This window comes from Styela clava, chromosome 2, assembly GCF_964204865.1.
Source record: "Styela clava chromosome 2, kaStyClav1.hap1.2, whole genome shotgun sequence".
Lineage (NCBI taxonomy): Eukaryota > Metazoa > Chordata > Ascidiacea > Stolidobranchia > Styelidae > Styela > Styela clava.
Window position 1 is genome coordinate 6100196 of NC_135251.1, and position 16336 is coordinate 6116531.

The 16336-nt window shown below is 46.1% G+C and overlaps 1 protein-coding gene across 1 annotated transcript in view; it reads left to right on the forward strand.

Annotated features, from left to right (window-relative positions):
• The window catches only part of LOC120335684 (inhibitor of apoptosis protein-like), a 67356-nt gene extending 51417 nt beyond the window's left edge, over nt 1–15939 (forward strand). Inside the window, exons 9-11 of the mRNA XM_078118974.1 lie at nt 14889–14898; nt 14971–15219; nt 15429–15939. Coding sequence (XP_077975100.1) covers nt 14889–14898; nt 14971–15133 — 173 coding nt within the window. The 3' untranslated portion in view covers nt 15134–15219; nt 15429–15939. The remainder of the gene's footprint in view (nt 1–14888; nt 14899–14970; nt 15220–15428) is intronic.
• The last annotated feature ends 397 nt before the right edge of the window (nt 15940–16336 follow it).

Consider the following 16336-nt stretch of genomic DNA (forward strand, 5'->3'; position numbering starts at 1 on the left):
GTTGTACTAACAACACTCCTTCTTTATTTCATGAGCTAGAGTCCTCAACACGCCCCCTAGTGGTAAAATGCCTATGGATCTATTAAACTTGGTAAACATTTCGAATTTGGGGGGCCTGCGCCGATCGAATTTCCGCGATTCGATCGGCGCGACTTACGGCGGTGATAGACACGCGAGTGCTACGTTTTTAAATAAGCGTCAAGCGTCATGAATGTGCGCTTTAGCGCTTTTCCCTCTCGTTGGGAGGCCGAAGGCCGCACCTTTGACCACCACTGGATGTTCTCCCGCCCACGTCCCGTGATATGGTGGCGATAGGCACAACAAAAAACAAAAGCCAGCGGCCAGAGATATTAATGGAAGGTCTATTACACGAAGCGTTTCATCAGGGTATGTTACGGAGAACCGCAAGTCCTAGAGACAAGCGGGTGGTGTCAAAAGATAGCTGAGGGTCCCAATATACCAAAGAAAATTTTTCAGAAAAATCGGGCCAGAGGAAGTGGGCCAAATCGAGATTTTAGTGGCCCAAAAGTAAGGATGTGCGACATTGCCATTTCTAGGCTGTCAATCAGGTCACGCAAGAGTGATTTTGGGGTTTAGAAGTCGTTTAGCTGCGTTTCCGGGCCGGCAAACGGTTTGCCCGGGTATTGGGAATTTTTCCAAACATGTTTGGGGGTGGGGGAAGTGCCCCCGCCCCCCCAGTGACGAGAAAACGTGTAGAAAGCCACGCCCACTTAGGTAATATGGTTTTTGGGCGATTAGGAGCAATTGGAATCGGTTTTTGGGCAAAGTGATGCATATTTATCGAAGGGACTGATTAATAGAATATATTACCACCCCAACTTTGGGGATTCCCCTACCCCGTAACGGTCCAGTGACTTCGGAACGTTGCGCTTGAGAATTGAGATATTGAGAAAAAAAAATACATAGGTAGGTTGAGAAAGTTTAGTTTAATCCTTTTTTCAAGGATTTTTTTTGCTCCCGTGCCTACGTCACGGTCTAGTGATTTTGGCCTTTTGCCGGCTTATGAAAGGTTTTATCGAGAATCTAAAGGCATGGGCATGATCAGAAAAATTATTCCAATCACGTATCAGCAAAATTTTTTTTCTATTATGCTTCAGTCACGGTCCAGTGATTTTAGGCCATATCTCGAGAACGGTAATAGATAGGGGTCTCGTATTTGGGTTATAGAAGGCAGTTGGAGTGTAGTTTATGCCTATAAAATTTCGTCACGGTCGAGTGATCACGGACCTTAAAATCGATGAAAACAGACTAAAATTCAAAAACTAAAAATCGACATTGCGACAAACTATCTAATTAGCATAACAACCCTGATCCTTTTTTGTCGCACTGTCGAAAATTCAACAACTAAAAATCGACATTGCGACAAACTATATAATTCGTATAACAACCCTAATCTGGTATGAAAAATTGACATTGCGACATTCTTGGACGGAAATTTCGACATTGCTACAAAATTGTCGCAATGTCGATATTTCAATCAGGAAAGTTAGAATTTTCGACAATGCGACCTATTTTGGTAATAACCGTCCATACGGATAAAACTGTCTATGTCAGGGGGCGCAAATGGCGTCGGTCGGATCACGCCGCGATCCGTCCGACGCAACGGATGGCGGCCCGAGCGTCGTAGACACAACCGTCATGGTCCCAACCGACCATTTGTGCGCCCGCAGCCCCCCTCGTCGTGTGCCGCAGGCAGACGTTTTCTTCTGGATGCTATCCGCCGTCTTTTCCCACTCGCAACGGTAGTTGCAACAGATACCAGAAGCCAGCGGCCATGAAGATTAGGTGTTAGTAGATCCGCACGGTCAATTAGGGTATGTTAGAGAGAACCGCAAATCGCAGAGACAAGCCGGAGGTGTCAAAAGACGGGGAACGGGGGCAAACTAATAAAGAAAATTTTTCAGAACGATCGGGCCACGGGAAGGGCCCTAAAAACGGGCCGAAAGTTCCCAAAGTGCGTTTCTCCTATTTTCGTCAATCACATGATGTTCCATATAAGGCAATCCTTTGATTTCTTATGAAAAGAGCCGTTTTCTCGGGGTTTTCGGGCAGTGAAAGGCGAGTGGGCCTTTGATAAAATTATTTCAAGTATTTTTGAGGCGGGGGGGATTCCCCACCCCGCCTACATTATCGAAAACGTGTTTTGTGAAACCTGGCAACACTATTTAGGTAGTGTATTCTGTGTTTACAAAGCCTGTGATGGGAAATATGGGTTCCCGTGTGGGTAGAGGGCCCGTACTTTGAAAACGTGCATAACTAAACTAATTACCCCGTCAAAAAAAGTCTTGGACGTGTCCGGCCACCTTGTGGACAAATGTTCAAACCGCTAAATCTCGGCTCGTACGATAGATGGAGGCTTCAAAGTCGGTCAGTGGAAAGCTTTAGTGTTACTCTTTCTTAGTTTGGGGACCCAACCGCACCCGAGCTCCCACTAGTGGTCAAATCGCAAAAATCTATATCTCGAGTTCTGCGATAGATAGAGTCTTCAAACTCGTTCAGTCGAAAGCTTTGCTGGTCCCCTTTCTCAGTCCGAGGACGTCACTGAACCCGAGCACCCACTAGTGGTCAAATCGCAAAAATCTATATCTCAGCTTCTGCAATAGATAGAGTCTTCAAAGTCGGTCAGTGGAAAGATTTGGTGGCACTCTTCATGCCTATAAAATTTCGTCACGGTCGAGTGATCACAGACCTCGAAATTGATAAAAACAGACTAAAATTCAAAAACTAAAAATCGACATTGCGACAAACTATCTAATTAGCATAACAACCCTAAAACTTTTTTGTCGCACTGTCGAAAATTCAAAAACTAAAAATCGACATTGCGACAAACTATATAATTTGCATAACAACCCTAATCTGGTATGAAAAATTGACATTGCGACATTCTTGGACGGAAATTTCGACATTGCTACAAAATTGTCGCAATGTCGATATTTCAATCAGGAAAGTTAGAATTTTCGACAATGCGACCTATTTTGGTATTAACCGTCTATACGGAGAAAACTGTGTATGTCAGGGGGGGGCAATGGCGTCGGTCGGATCAAGCCGCGATCCGTCCGACGCAACGGATGGCGGCCAGAGCGTCACTGGCATACCCGGCCTGGTCCGAACCGACCGTTTGTGCGCCCGCGGCCCCCCTCGTCGTGTGCCGCAGGCAGACGTCTACCCTGGATGGGATCCCGCCGTCTTTTTAATCGTGGCGATAGCCACAACAGAAACCAGGCACCACGGGCCAGGACATTGATATGAAGTATAGTGATAATTGGGGTGCAAAAGGTATGTTACGGAGAACGGGAAGTGGCAGAGACAAGCGGGAGGTGTCAAAAGACAGCTGACGGAACCCCAATCAGCAGAGAAATTTTTCAGGAAAATCGGGCCAGAGGAAGTGGGCCAAAACTGGATTTTAGTGGCCCAAATTTGAGGATGTGCGACATTGCCATTTTCAGGCTGTCAATCAAGACACGCAAGAGTGATTTTGGGGTTTAGAAGCCCTTTGGTTGCGCTTCCGGGCCGGGAAAGGGTTTGCCCGGGCATTGGGAATTTTTCCAAACATGTTTGGGGGTGGGGGATGTGCCCCCGCCCCCCCCAGTGGTGAGAAAACTAGTGGAAAGCCACGCCCACTTAGGTAATATGGTTTTTGGGCGATTAGGAGAACTTGGAATCGGTTTTTGGGCAAAGTGATGCCTAAATCTGGAAGGGACTAATTAATAGAATATATTACCACCTGAACTTTGGGGATTCCCCTTCCCCGTAACGGTCCAGTGAGTTCGGAATGTTGCATTTAAGATTTGAGATATTGAGAAAAAAAAATACATAGGTAGGTTGAGAAAATTTAGTTTAATACTTTTTTCAAGGAATTTTTTTGCTCCCATGCCTCCGTCACGGTCTAGTGATTTTGGCCTTTTGCCGGCTTCTGAGAGGTCACATCAAGAATTTAAATGCATGGGCATGATCAGAAAAATTATTCCAATCACGTATCAGCGGAATTTTTTTTGTAGTAGCCTTCAGTTACGGTCCAGTGATTTTAGGCCATATCTCGAGAATGGTAATGAATAGGGGTCTCATATTTGGGTTATAGAAGGTAGTTCGAGTGTAGTTTATGCCTATGAAATTTCGTCACGGTCGAGTGATCACGGACCTTAAAATTGATAAAAAAGGACTCCAGTCTATACAGATAGTACTGTTTATGTTAGGGGGAGTCAATGGCGTCGGTCGGATCATGCCGCGATCCGTCCGACGCAACGGATGGCGGCCAGAGCGTCACGGACATGCCCGGCTTGGGCCGAACCAACCGTTTGTGCGCCCGCGGCCCCCCTCGTCGTGTGCCGCAGGCAGACGTCTATTCTGGATGGGATCCGCCGTCTTTTTACCGGCAGCGATAGCTGCAACAGAAGCCAGCTACCAGCGGCCAGTGTGATTGGGTTGTCTAGTTACAGACGAGGGTCAACGCCTATGTTTCGGAGAACCGCAAGTCCTAGAGACAAGCGGGAGGTGTCAAAAGATGGGGAACGGGGGCAAACTGACAAAGAAAATTTTTCAGAACGATCGGGCCAGAGCAAGTGGGCCAAAATTGGCTTTTAGTGGCCCTGGCGTGGCTACCTGTCAATCAAGCTGTCTGTCAAGTCACGCAAGAGTGATTTTGGGGTTTAGAAGCCGTTTAGCTGCGTTTCCGGGCCGGGAAACGGTTTGCCAGGGCATAGGGAATTTTTCCAAACATGTTTGGGGGTGGGGGAAGTGCCCCCACCCCCCCCCAGTGGCGAAAAACGTTTAGAAAGCCACGCCCACTTAGTTAATATGGTTTTTGGGCGATTAGGAGCACTTGGAATCGGTTTTCGGGCAAAGTGATGCATAAATATCGAAGGGACTAATTAATAGAATATATTACCACCCCAACTTTGGGGATTCCCCTACCCCGTAACGGTCCAGTGACTTCGGAACGTTGCGCTTAAGAATTGAGATATTGAGGAAAAAAAATACATAGGTAGGTTGGGAAAAATTGGTTTAATACTTTTTTCAAGGAATTTTTTAGCTCCCGTGCCTCCGTCACGGTCTAGTGATTTTGGCCTTTTGCCGGCTTCAGAGAGGTCATATCGAGAATCTAAAGGCATGGGCATGATCAGAAAAATTATTTCAATCACCTATCAGCGAAATTTTTTTTCTAGTAGCCTTCAGTTACGGTCCAGTGATTTTAGGCCATATCTCGAGAACGGTAATAGATAGGGGTCTCGTATTTGGGTTATAGAAGGTAGTTGGAGTCTAGTTTATGCCTATGAAATTTCGTCACGATCGAGTGATCACAGACCTCAGAATTGATAAAAACAGACTAAAATTCAAAAACTAAAAATCGACATTGCGACAAACTGTCTAATTAGCATAACAACCCTAATACTTTTTTGTCGAACTGTCGAAAATCCGACAACTAAAAATCGACATTGCGACAAACTATATAATTTGCATAACAACCCTAATCTGGTATGAAAAATTGACATTGTGACATTCTTGGACGGAAATTTCGACATTGCTACAAAATTGTCGCAATGTCGATATTCCAATCAGGAAAGTTAGAATTTTCGACAATGCGACCTATTTTGGTATGAACCGTCTATACGGAGAAAACTGTCTATGTCAGGGGGGGCCGATGGCGTCGGTCGGATCACGCCGCGATCCGTCCGACGCAACGGATGGCGGCCAGAGCGTCACGGGCATACCCGGCCTGGTCCGAACCAACCGTTTGTGCGCCCGCGGCCCCCCTCGTCGTGTGCCGCAGGCAGACGTCTACCCTGGATGTTGCAGCACCCTGTTGTCAAACCGACGCGCCGTGAGGCGCGAATAGGTGATAGATTTCGGTGCACGTGTAACGTGCTATGTGGTTGGGAAGTGACTTGCGAAAGTCGGGGTAAATAAGGCTAATAGAGAAAACCGCAAGTCCTAGAGACACGCCCGAGGTGTCTGAAGAGAGCTGACGGTCCCCCCATGAGCAGAGAAATTTTTCAGAACGATCCCGCCACGGGAAGGGCCCGAAAAACGGCCCGAAAGACCGAAAGTGCCTTTCTCTTTCACTACGTTGGTCACATGACGTTCCATATAAGGTAATCCATTGATTTCTTGCCGTTTCCCGGGGTTACCGGGCCGCGCGAGGCGACAGGGACCTCGCTAAAATTATTTCGAATATTTTCGAGGCGGGGGGGTTTCCCCTCCCCGCCCCAGATAACGAGAAAGGGATTTCTTAGTTTTTAAAACCTGGCAACACCGTTTCGGCAGTCTGGTCTGTGTCGTTATCGGAAATAAGGGTTCCCGTGTAGGCAGAGGGCTCATACTTGAAAAACGTGTATAACTAAACTAATTAACTACTCAAAAAAAATCTGGGACGGATCCGGCCACCTTGTGGTCAAATATTGAAATCGCTAAATCTCGGCTTCTGCGATAGATAGAGTCTTCAAAGTCGGTCAGTGGAAAGCTCTAGTGTTACTCTTTCTTAGTTTGGGGACCCAAACGCACCCGAGCTCCCACTAGTGGTCAAATCGCAAAAATCTATATCTCGAGTTCTGCGATAGATAGAGTGTTCAATCTCGGTCAGTGAGAAGCTTTGGTGGTACTCTTTCTTAGTTTAAAGTCTCTACCCCACACGTGTTCCCACTAGTGGTCAAATCGAAAAAATCTGTATCTCGAGTTCTGTAGTTAGTAGAACTTGTAAACCTGGCCGACACGTTGTACTAACGACACTCTTTCTTTATTTCATGAACTAGAGTCCCCCACACGCCCCCTAGTGGTAAAACGCCTATATGTCGATTAAACTTGATAAACATTTCAAATTTGGGGGGCGTGCGCCGATCGAATTTCCGCGATTCGATCGGCGCAACTTACGGCGGTGATAGAGACGCGAGTGCTACGTTTTTAAAGAAGCGTCAAGCTTTACAAATGTGCGCTTTAGCGCTTTTCCCTCTCGTTGGGAGGCCGAAGGCCGCACCTTTGACACCACTGGATGTTGCAGCACGGTTTGTCAAACCGACCGCGCCGTGAGGCGCGAACAGGTGATAGTTTTCGGTGCACGTATAACGTGCGAAGTGTGGTTGGGTTGTGAAGTGCAAAAGTCGGGGTCAACAAGCCTAATAGAGAAAACCGCGAGTCCTACAGGGTCGCCCGAGGTGTCTAAAGAGAGCTGACGTTCCCCCCATTACTGAGAAAATTTTTCAGAACGATCCCGCCACGGGAAGGGCCCGAAAAACGGCCCGAAAGCCAAAAAGTGCATTTCTCCTTCAATGCGTAGGTCACATGACGTTCCATATAAGGTAATCCTTTGATTTCTTGCAGTTTCCCGGGGTTTCCGGGCCGCGCGAGGCGAGAGGGACTTCGCTAAAATTATTTTGAATTTTTTCAAGGCGGGGGGGTTTCCCCTCCCCGCCCCAGATAACGAGAAAGGGATTTCTTAGTTTTTTAAAACCTGGCAACACCATTTCGGCAGTCTGGTCTGTGTCGTTATCGGAAATAGGGGTTCCCGTGTAGGCAGAGGGCTCATACTTGGAAAACGTGTATAACTAAACTAATTAACCCCTCAAAAAAAATTTGGGACGGATCCGGCCACCTTGTGGTCAAATATTGAAATCGCTAAATTACGGCTTCTGCGATAGATAGAGGCTTCAAAGTCAGTCATTGGGAAGCTCTAGTGTTACTCTTTCTTAGTTTGGGGACCCAACCGTACCCGAGCTCCCACTAGTGGTCAAATCGCGAAAATCTATATCTCGAGTTCTGCGATAGATAGAGTGTTCAAACTCGGTCAGTGGAAAGCTTAGGTGGTACTCTTTCTTAGCTTGAAGTCTCTACCGCACACGTGCTCCCACTAGTGGTCAAATCGCAAAAATCTTTATCTGGAGTTCTGTAGTTAGTAGAACCTGTAAACCTGGCCGACACGTTGTACTAACGACCCTAATTCTTTATTTCATGAATTAGAGTCCTCCACACGCCCCCTAGTGGTGAAACGCCTACAGATCGATTAAACTTGGTAAACAATTCAAATTTGGGGGGCGTGCGCCGATCGAATTTCCGCTATTCGATCGGCGCGACTTACGGCGGTGATAGACACGCGAGTGCTACGTTTTTAAAAAAGCGTCGAGCGTTATAAATGTGCGCTTTAGCGCTTTTCCCCCTCGTTGGGAGGCCGAAGGCCGCACCTTTGACCACCACTGGATGGGATCCCGCCGTCTTTTTAATCGTGGCGATAGCCACAACAGAAACCAGGCACCACGGGCCAGGACATTGATATGAAGTATAGTGATAATTGGGGTGCAAAAGGTATGTTACGGAGAACGGGAAGTGGCAGAGACAAGCGGGAGGTGTCAAAAGACAGCTGACGGTACCCCGATCAGCAGAGAAATTTTTCAGAAAAATCGGGCCAGAGGAAGTGGGCCAAAACTGGATTTTAGTGGCCCAAATTTGAGGATGTGCGACATTGCCATTTTCAGGCTGTCAATCAAGACACGCAAGAGTGATTTTGGGGTTTAGAAGCCCTTTGGCTGCGTATCCGGGCCGGGAAAGGGTTTGCCCGGGCATTGGGAATTTTTCCAAACATGTTTGGGGGTGGGGGATGTGCCCCCGCCCCCCCAGTGGTGAGTAAACGTGTAGAAAGCCACGCCCACTTAGGTAATTTGGTTTTGGGCTATCAGGAGCACTTGGAATCGGTTTTTGGGCAAAGTGATGCTTAAATATGGAAGGGACTAATTAATAGAATATATTACCACCTCAACTTTGGGGATTCCCCTTCCCCGTAACGGTCCAGTGAGTTCGGAATGTTGCGCTTAAGATTTGAGATATTGAGAAAAAAAAATACATAGGCAGGTTGAGAAAATTTAGTTTAACACTTTTTTCAAGAAATTTTTTATCTCCGGTGCCTCCGTCACGGTCTAGTGATTTTGGCCTTTTGCCGGCTTCAGATAGGTCCTATCGAGAATCTAAAGGCATGGGCATGATCAGAAAAATTATTCCAATCACGTATCAGCGGAATTTTTTTTCCCGTAGGCTTCAGTTACGGTCCAGTGATTTTAGGCCATATCTCGAGAACGGTAATAGATAGGGGTCTCGTATTTGGGTTATAGAAGGCAGTTGGAGTGTAGTTTATGCCTATGAAATTTCGTCACGGTCGAGTGATCACGGACCTTAAAATCGATAGAAATGGACTCCAGTCCGTACCGTTGGAACTGTTTATGTTAGGGGGGGTCGATGGCGTCGGTCGGATCATGCCGCCATCCGTCCGACGCAACAGATGGCGGCCCGAGCGTCGTAGACACAACCGGCATGGTCCAAACCGACCATTTGTGCGCCCGCGGCCCCCCTCGTCGTGTGCCGCAGGCAGACGTCTATTCTGGATGGTCAGGCAACCTGAGAGCACTGAAAGTGCGTATGCACAGTATAGATCAGAATTCGTTGCACGAAAGACTAAAGCTGGAAGTACATTAACAGCCGTCGCTGGTAAAAACCATGATTGGTCAATCGGCTGTCCATCAAGTCACGCAAGAGTGAGTTTGGGGTTTAGAGGTCGTTTAGCTCTGTTTCCGGGGTCAGAAAGCGTTTGCCCGAGTATTGGGAATTTTTCCAAGTATAATTGGGGGTGGGGGCAGTGCCACCACCCCCCCAGTGGTGAGAAAACGTGTGGAAAGCCACGCCCACTTAGGTAATATGGTTTTTGGGCGAGTAGGAGCACTTGGAATCGGTTTTCGGGCAAAGTGATGCCTAAATATCAAAGGGACTAATTAATAGAATATATAACCACCCGAACTTTGGGGATTCCCCTTCCTCGTAACGGTCCAGTGAGTTCGGAATGTTGCGCTTAAGATTTGAGATATTGAGAAAAAAAAATACATAGGTAGGTTGAGAAAATTTAGTTTAATACTTTTTTAAGAAAATTTTTTTGCTCCCATGTCTCCGTCACGGTCTAGTGATTTTGGCCTTTTGCCGGCTTCTGGAAGGTCTTATCAATAATCTAAAGGCATGGGCATGATCAGGAAAATTATTCCAATCACGAGTCAGCGGAAATTTTTTTCTAGTAGCCTTCAGTCACGGTCCAGTGATTTTCTGCCATATCTCGAGAACGGTAATAGATGGGGGTCTCATATTTGGGGTGTACAAGGTAGTTGGAGTGAAGTTTATGCCTAAAAAATTTCGTCACGGTCGAGTGATCACGGACCTTGAAATTGATAAAAATCGACATCCATCGAGAGCGATCAGTTTATGACGTGTTATTTAAATTACTTAATGAACTAAAGTGGCTGGGGGCTACGCGCCGGACGAATTTCCGCCATTCGTCCGGCGCAACGACCCTGGTGCATCCAACAAACTCATAATGAAACATCCGCTCTTTTATACTCAAATCTCTTTCTTACATTTCCCCTCGCGGGTAGCGAAGCGACCGACCCTGGATGGTCAGGCAACCTGAGAGCACTGAAAGTGCGTATGCACAGTATAGATCAGAATTCGTTGCACGAAAGACTAAAGCTGGAAGTACATTAACAGCCGTCGCTGGTAAAAACCATTTCCCAGAAAACTGGCGGGCCAATCGGGACGAAACTTGGCATGTAGCGGGAGGTAGTTACCAAACAAACACAGAAAATTTTTGGGAGTGATTGGGCCAAAGGAAGTGGGCCAAAACGGGATTTTAGGGGTCCAAGGCTGCTGATTGGTCAATCGGCTGTCCATCAAGTCACGCAAGAGTGAGTTTGGGGTTTAGAGGTCGTTTAGCTCTGTTTCCGGGGTCAGAAAGCGTTTGCCCGAGTATTGGGAATTTTTCCAAGTATAATTGGGGGTGGGGGCAGTGCCACCACCCCCCCAGTGGTGAGAAAACGTGTGGAAAGCCACGCCCACTTAGGTAATATGGTTTTTGGGCGAGTAGGAGCACTTGGAATCGGTTTTCGGGCAAAGTGATGCCTAAATATCAAAGGGACTAATTAATAGAATATATAACCACCCGAACTTTGGGGATTCCCCTTCCTCGTAACGGTCCAGTGAGTTCGGAATGTTGCGCTTAAGATTTGAGATATTGAGAAAAAAAAATACATAGGTAGGTTGAGAAAATTTAGTTTAATACTTTTTTAAGAAAATTTTTTTGCTCCCATGTCTCCGTCACGGTCTAGTGATTTTGGCCTTTTGCCGGCTTCTGAAAGGTCTTATCAATAATCTAAAGGCATGGGCATGATCAGGAAAATTATTCCAATCACGAGTCAGCGGAAATTTTTTTCTAGTAGCCTTCAGTCACGGTCCAGTGATTTTCTGCCATATCTCGAGAACGGTAATAGATGGGGGTCTCATATTTGGGGTGTACAAGGTAGTTGGAGTGAAGTTTATGCCTAAAAAATTTCGTCACGGTCGAGTGATCACGGACCTTGAAATTGATAAAAATCGACATCCATCGAGAGCGATCAGTTTATGACGTGTTATTTAAATTACTTAATGAACTAAAGTGGCTGGGGGCTACGCGCCGGACGAATTTCCGCCATTCGTCCGGCGCAACGACCCTGGTGCATCCAACAAACTCATAATGAAACATCCGCTCTTTTATACTCAAATCTCTTTCTTACATTTCCCCTCGCGGGTAGCGAAGCGACCGACCCTGGATGGTCCTGCAAGGCGAGCACTGAAGGTGCGTCAGCATTTTATTGTCGGAAAACGTTGCGCTTTTAGCGTGAGTATTGGTAGTTCGAGTATATCTACAGCTCGGGGGTAGAACGAGCATTTCCCAGACAACTGCCGGGCCGATCGGGCCGAAACTTTGCACGGGTGCGGGGACCGTTACCAAAACGACCCAGAAAATTTTACAGACCGATCGGGTCGGAGGAAGGGGGTCAAAACGGGGGTTGAAAATCGGGGCGCGGTCACCTGTCAATATGTCGATCAATCAAGTCGCTCAGTTTGAATTCGAGTCCGTTTCGCGGCGTTTCCGGGACGGGGGAGCGACGGTCCGAGCCCTGGCAATTTTTTCGGGTACTTTGGGCGGCGGGGGCTGGCCCCCCCGCCCTCTGCGGTGGTTAAACGTGTGCTAGACCCCGCCCACTCGAGTTTCGTTTGTTTTCGGCCGTTCGCAGGCTTTTGAACGGGTTTTCGATCAAAGTGTCACTTATTTCTCGAAGAGGATACTTAAATGAAAGTATTGTCGCCGTCGAACAGGGAATTACCCCTCTCAGTCGCACGCCAGGGTCTTCGAAAGTTTTGCGTATGAAAACACCACAAACGTTAGGATAGAATAGATCGATGGGTATATAAACGAAAAGCGCTTTGCGCGCAATCATTTTTATTTGTTGTCACTTTGCGATTTTGGAAGTATACTGTGAGTCGGGCGTAAAACGAGCATTTCCAAGACAACTGCCGGGCCGATCGGGCCGAAACTTTGCACGGGTGCAGGGACCTTTACCAAAACGACCCAGAAAATTTTTCAGAGCGATCGCGTTTTGGGAAAGGGGTCGTAACGGACTTTTAGTGGCCCGAATCGGTTATTGGCCAATCGAGCTGTCAGTCAAGGCGTGTTCGAAGCCTCGCCCATTCGGCGATGGGAGATGAAAGTGTATATGTGAGTCGGGCGTAGAACGAGCATTTCCCAGACAACTGCCGGGCCGATCGGGCTGAAAATTTGCACGGGTGCGGGGATCTTTACCAAAACGACCCAGAAAATTTTTCAGAGCGATCCCGTTTGTGGAAAGGGTTCAAAACGGGCTTTTAGTGGCCCGAATCGGTTATTGGCCAATCGAGCTGTCAGTCATGGCGTGTTTAAAGCCTCGCCCATTCGTCGATGGTAGATGAAAGTATATACTGTGAGTGGGCGTAAAACGAGCATTTCCCAGACAACTGCCGGGCCGATCGGGCTGAAACTTTGCACGGTTGCGGGGACCTTTACCAAAACGACCCCGAAAATTTTTCAAATTGATCGCATCGTAGGAAGAGGGTCAAAACGGGGGTTTTGTGGGACGGAGAGAGGTTGCAAGTTAATCAGGCCGTCAATCAAGTCACACACCACAAACGGTGGGATAAAAGTATATTGCTATTATATAAACGAAAAAGAAATATACTCATAGTGAAGAGGTCGGAGGTGGGTACCTCTGAAGAGCGTCAACCGAGATGACGGAGGCAGGTTGTCAGGCAACAGCAAGTACTTCGTGCATAAGGTTTTCTATTTCGTGAAATTTTGCGCGTCGAGCGTTAGTGGTACAATTCTGAGGTATACTGTGAGTCGGGCGTAGAACGAGAATTTCCCAGACAACTGCCGGGCCGATCGGGCCGAAACTCCAGATCTTCAAGGTCCCTCCAAGGGACCTTTACCAAAACGACCGAGAAAATTTTTCAGATCGATCGGAACGCAGGAAGGGGATTAAAACGGGGGTTTTGTGGGACGGAGAGAAGTTGCAAGGTAATCAAGCCGTCAATCGATTCACACACCACAAACGTTAGGTTAGAATAAATCGCTAGTATATAAACCAAAAGAAACAATGTTGCTATTGAGCAACTCGGAAGTGGGTACCTCCATATTATGTGAGTTGGCTCACACGGACGGGGGGCCCTACGCCGGACGAATCTCCGCCATTCGTCCGGCGTGACGACGTGCCACTCGAAATAACCACCTCGCCAGCACTACTTCGTTAACAACAATTTCAAACAGACATCCCCTTTTCCCTCGCGGGTAGCGCAGCGACCTCTTCTGGATGGTAAGGCAAACTTGTAGCACTTTAGTGCGAAAGCACAGTAGTGGTCGAAAGCCTTTGCTCGTAGAGCAAAAATAATGTGACGAAGTCTGTTAAGAGATGGCGTTAGAATTACCATTTCCCAGAAAACTGGCGAACCAATCGGGACGAAATTTGGCATGAAGCGGGAGTTAGTTACCAAACGAACACAGAAAATTTTTGAGAGCGATCGGGCCAAAGGAAGTGGGCCAAAACAGGATTTTAGTGGCCCGGAGCTGCTTATTGGTCAATCAGCTGTCAGTCAAGTCACGCAAGAGTGAGTTTGGGGTTTAGAGGCCGTTTGCCTCTGTTTCCGGGGCCAGAACGTGTTTGCCCGAGTATTGGGAATTTTTCCAAGTATTTTTGGCGGTGGGGGCTGTGCCCCCACGCCTCTGTGGTGAGAAAACTCGTGCAAAGCCACGCCCACTTAGGTTCTATTGTTTTTAGGCAATTCTGAGGCATGTGAATGGGATTTTGGGCAAAGTATTGCCTAATTCTCGAAGAATATAACTAATTGTAATTTTCTTCACCCAATAATCGGTGCTTCCCCCTCCCAATCGCCCTCCAGTGGCGTAAGAAGGTTGCGTACCTAAAATTGAAGCTATCGAGAAATAAAATAGATGGGCATGGTTGGAATATTTGGTTTAACATTTTTTTGAAGAAATTTTTTTTCTCCTACTCCCCAGTCACGCTTTAGTGATTTTGGCTTATTGCAGGCTTCTGAAGGGACTTATTAAGAAAGTAAAGGCATGGGCATATTTAGAAAAATTATTTGAAGCCATTTTAGAAGAAATTTTTTTTCTCCAGTACCTCAGTCACGCTCCAGTGATTTTACGTTATATCTCGAGAATGGTAAAAGGTAGAGGTGCCATATTTGGGTCTTACAAGGTAGTTGAGGTCTAATATGTGTCAAAAAAATTTCGTCACGGTTGAGTGATCACGGACCTTAAAATTGGAAAAATTCGACTCCGGTTAGGGGTGATCAGTTTATTACGTGGTATTTGAACTTCTTAATGGACTAGAGGTGTCGGGGGCAGAGCGCCGGACGAATTTCCGTCATTCGTCCGGCGCAACGACCCGGGTCCTTCAACAAACTTCAAACAAACATCTGCTTCTTAATTTACTAAAAATACTTCTATACATTTCCCCTCGCGGGTAGCGTAGCGACCTCCCCTGGATGTTATTTTCTTGGTAAGTTGTCTCTAATTTTATTGAATATTACCTTAATGAAGATGTGTTTCTGCAAACTCCCCCTTTTTCTTGGTTGTGATGATCGGGTAAAATGTTTCTACTGTAACGGAGTATTCCAAAACTGGGAAGTTGGTGATATACCATGGTGTGAGCATGCAAAATGGTTTCCGAACTGTGAATTTCTCATACAAGCAAAGGACAAAAATTTGTCAATGAGTTTAAAGTAGAAAGTGCTCAGACGACAGGTGGTCCAGGGCCACTGGATAAGCAAAAAGAGAAACCCGAGAAAAAGACTATGGATGAAAGTGTTGCAGTAAGTTCTTATATGTTGTTAAATATGACTGCAAAAGCCGTTAGGTACATCCATTTTCATTCTATTTATGAGCAGTTTTCAGTCGTCTTTTGGCATTATGGCAGTGCCTTGAATTCTAGTAAATAAATACTGATCGATGGAAGATGTTAGGGGTTCAAGTCGAAATGGCAAAACAGTTTCATAACAATTACTTTATTTGTCATTTTAAGATGGAATTGAACAGGCTACAAGAAAAAGGATGTGTAAAATATGTACCAAAGAATCAGCGGACATGATATTTATGCCCTGCATGCACATGTGCTGTTGTCGCTTCTGTACACCAGTCAGAAACGGAATGCGTCCGTTATGTGGATTTGTGATTCAGAGTGCGGTTTTGTGCATGTGCAAATAACACTACAGAAGTCTGAGACGTAAGTTAAAATTCTCTTATAATTTTCACATTAATTGAAATAATTTTGCCCAGAGATTCCTCAATTAGCCGAAATAAACAAATATACCAGGAATGGCGAACCACTGACCCGCAAACACCCACCAAAGCATGAATAAAATAAAAAAGCTGACATATCAGTGATAAAAAATTTATAAAACCGGCCTTCTATTAATCTAACAACAATAACTAAACTATTATAATGTACCGCCAGTCAGGGATGCGATCGCTCATATTCAAATTGTTAATTTCCAGGCCGGTATGGTAATTTTTAAAACCCCTAGTTTTGGATGCATGTCGTGTAACGTTATTCAGCTGTTGGCTCTGACATCGTCGGAAGTGCATCTGCAGACTGATTTAGGGGTTATATGAGAACTAGATGCTACTCCGCATTTTATTAGTTTCTCGCCTATGGTGCAGTTGAGAAAACAAAAACCTAGAAATCTGAAATAATAATGGGAATGGGGCAGTGTAAAGGTACCTTAATGTGGTTGAAAGCTCATCGAAAAATATAACACTAATAATAATAATATAATATTTGACCCATTCATTCGTCGCCACGGCTATCTATACCCCCCAAGTAAGGATGAAGAAATTGAACCATATTTGTTCTTCATATTCTATTCTATTTAGGAGGGTTTAAAAGCCCATCCAGAAATTCGATTATTCAAAGATATTCAGAACTATATA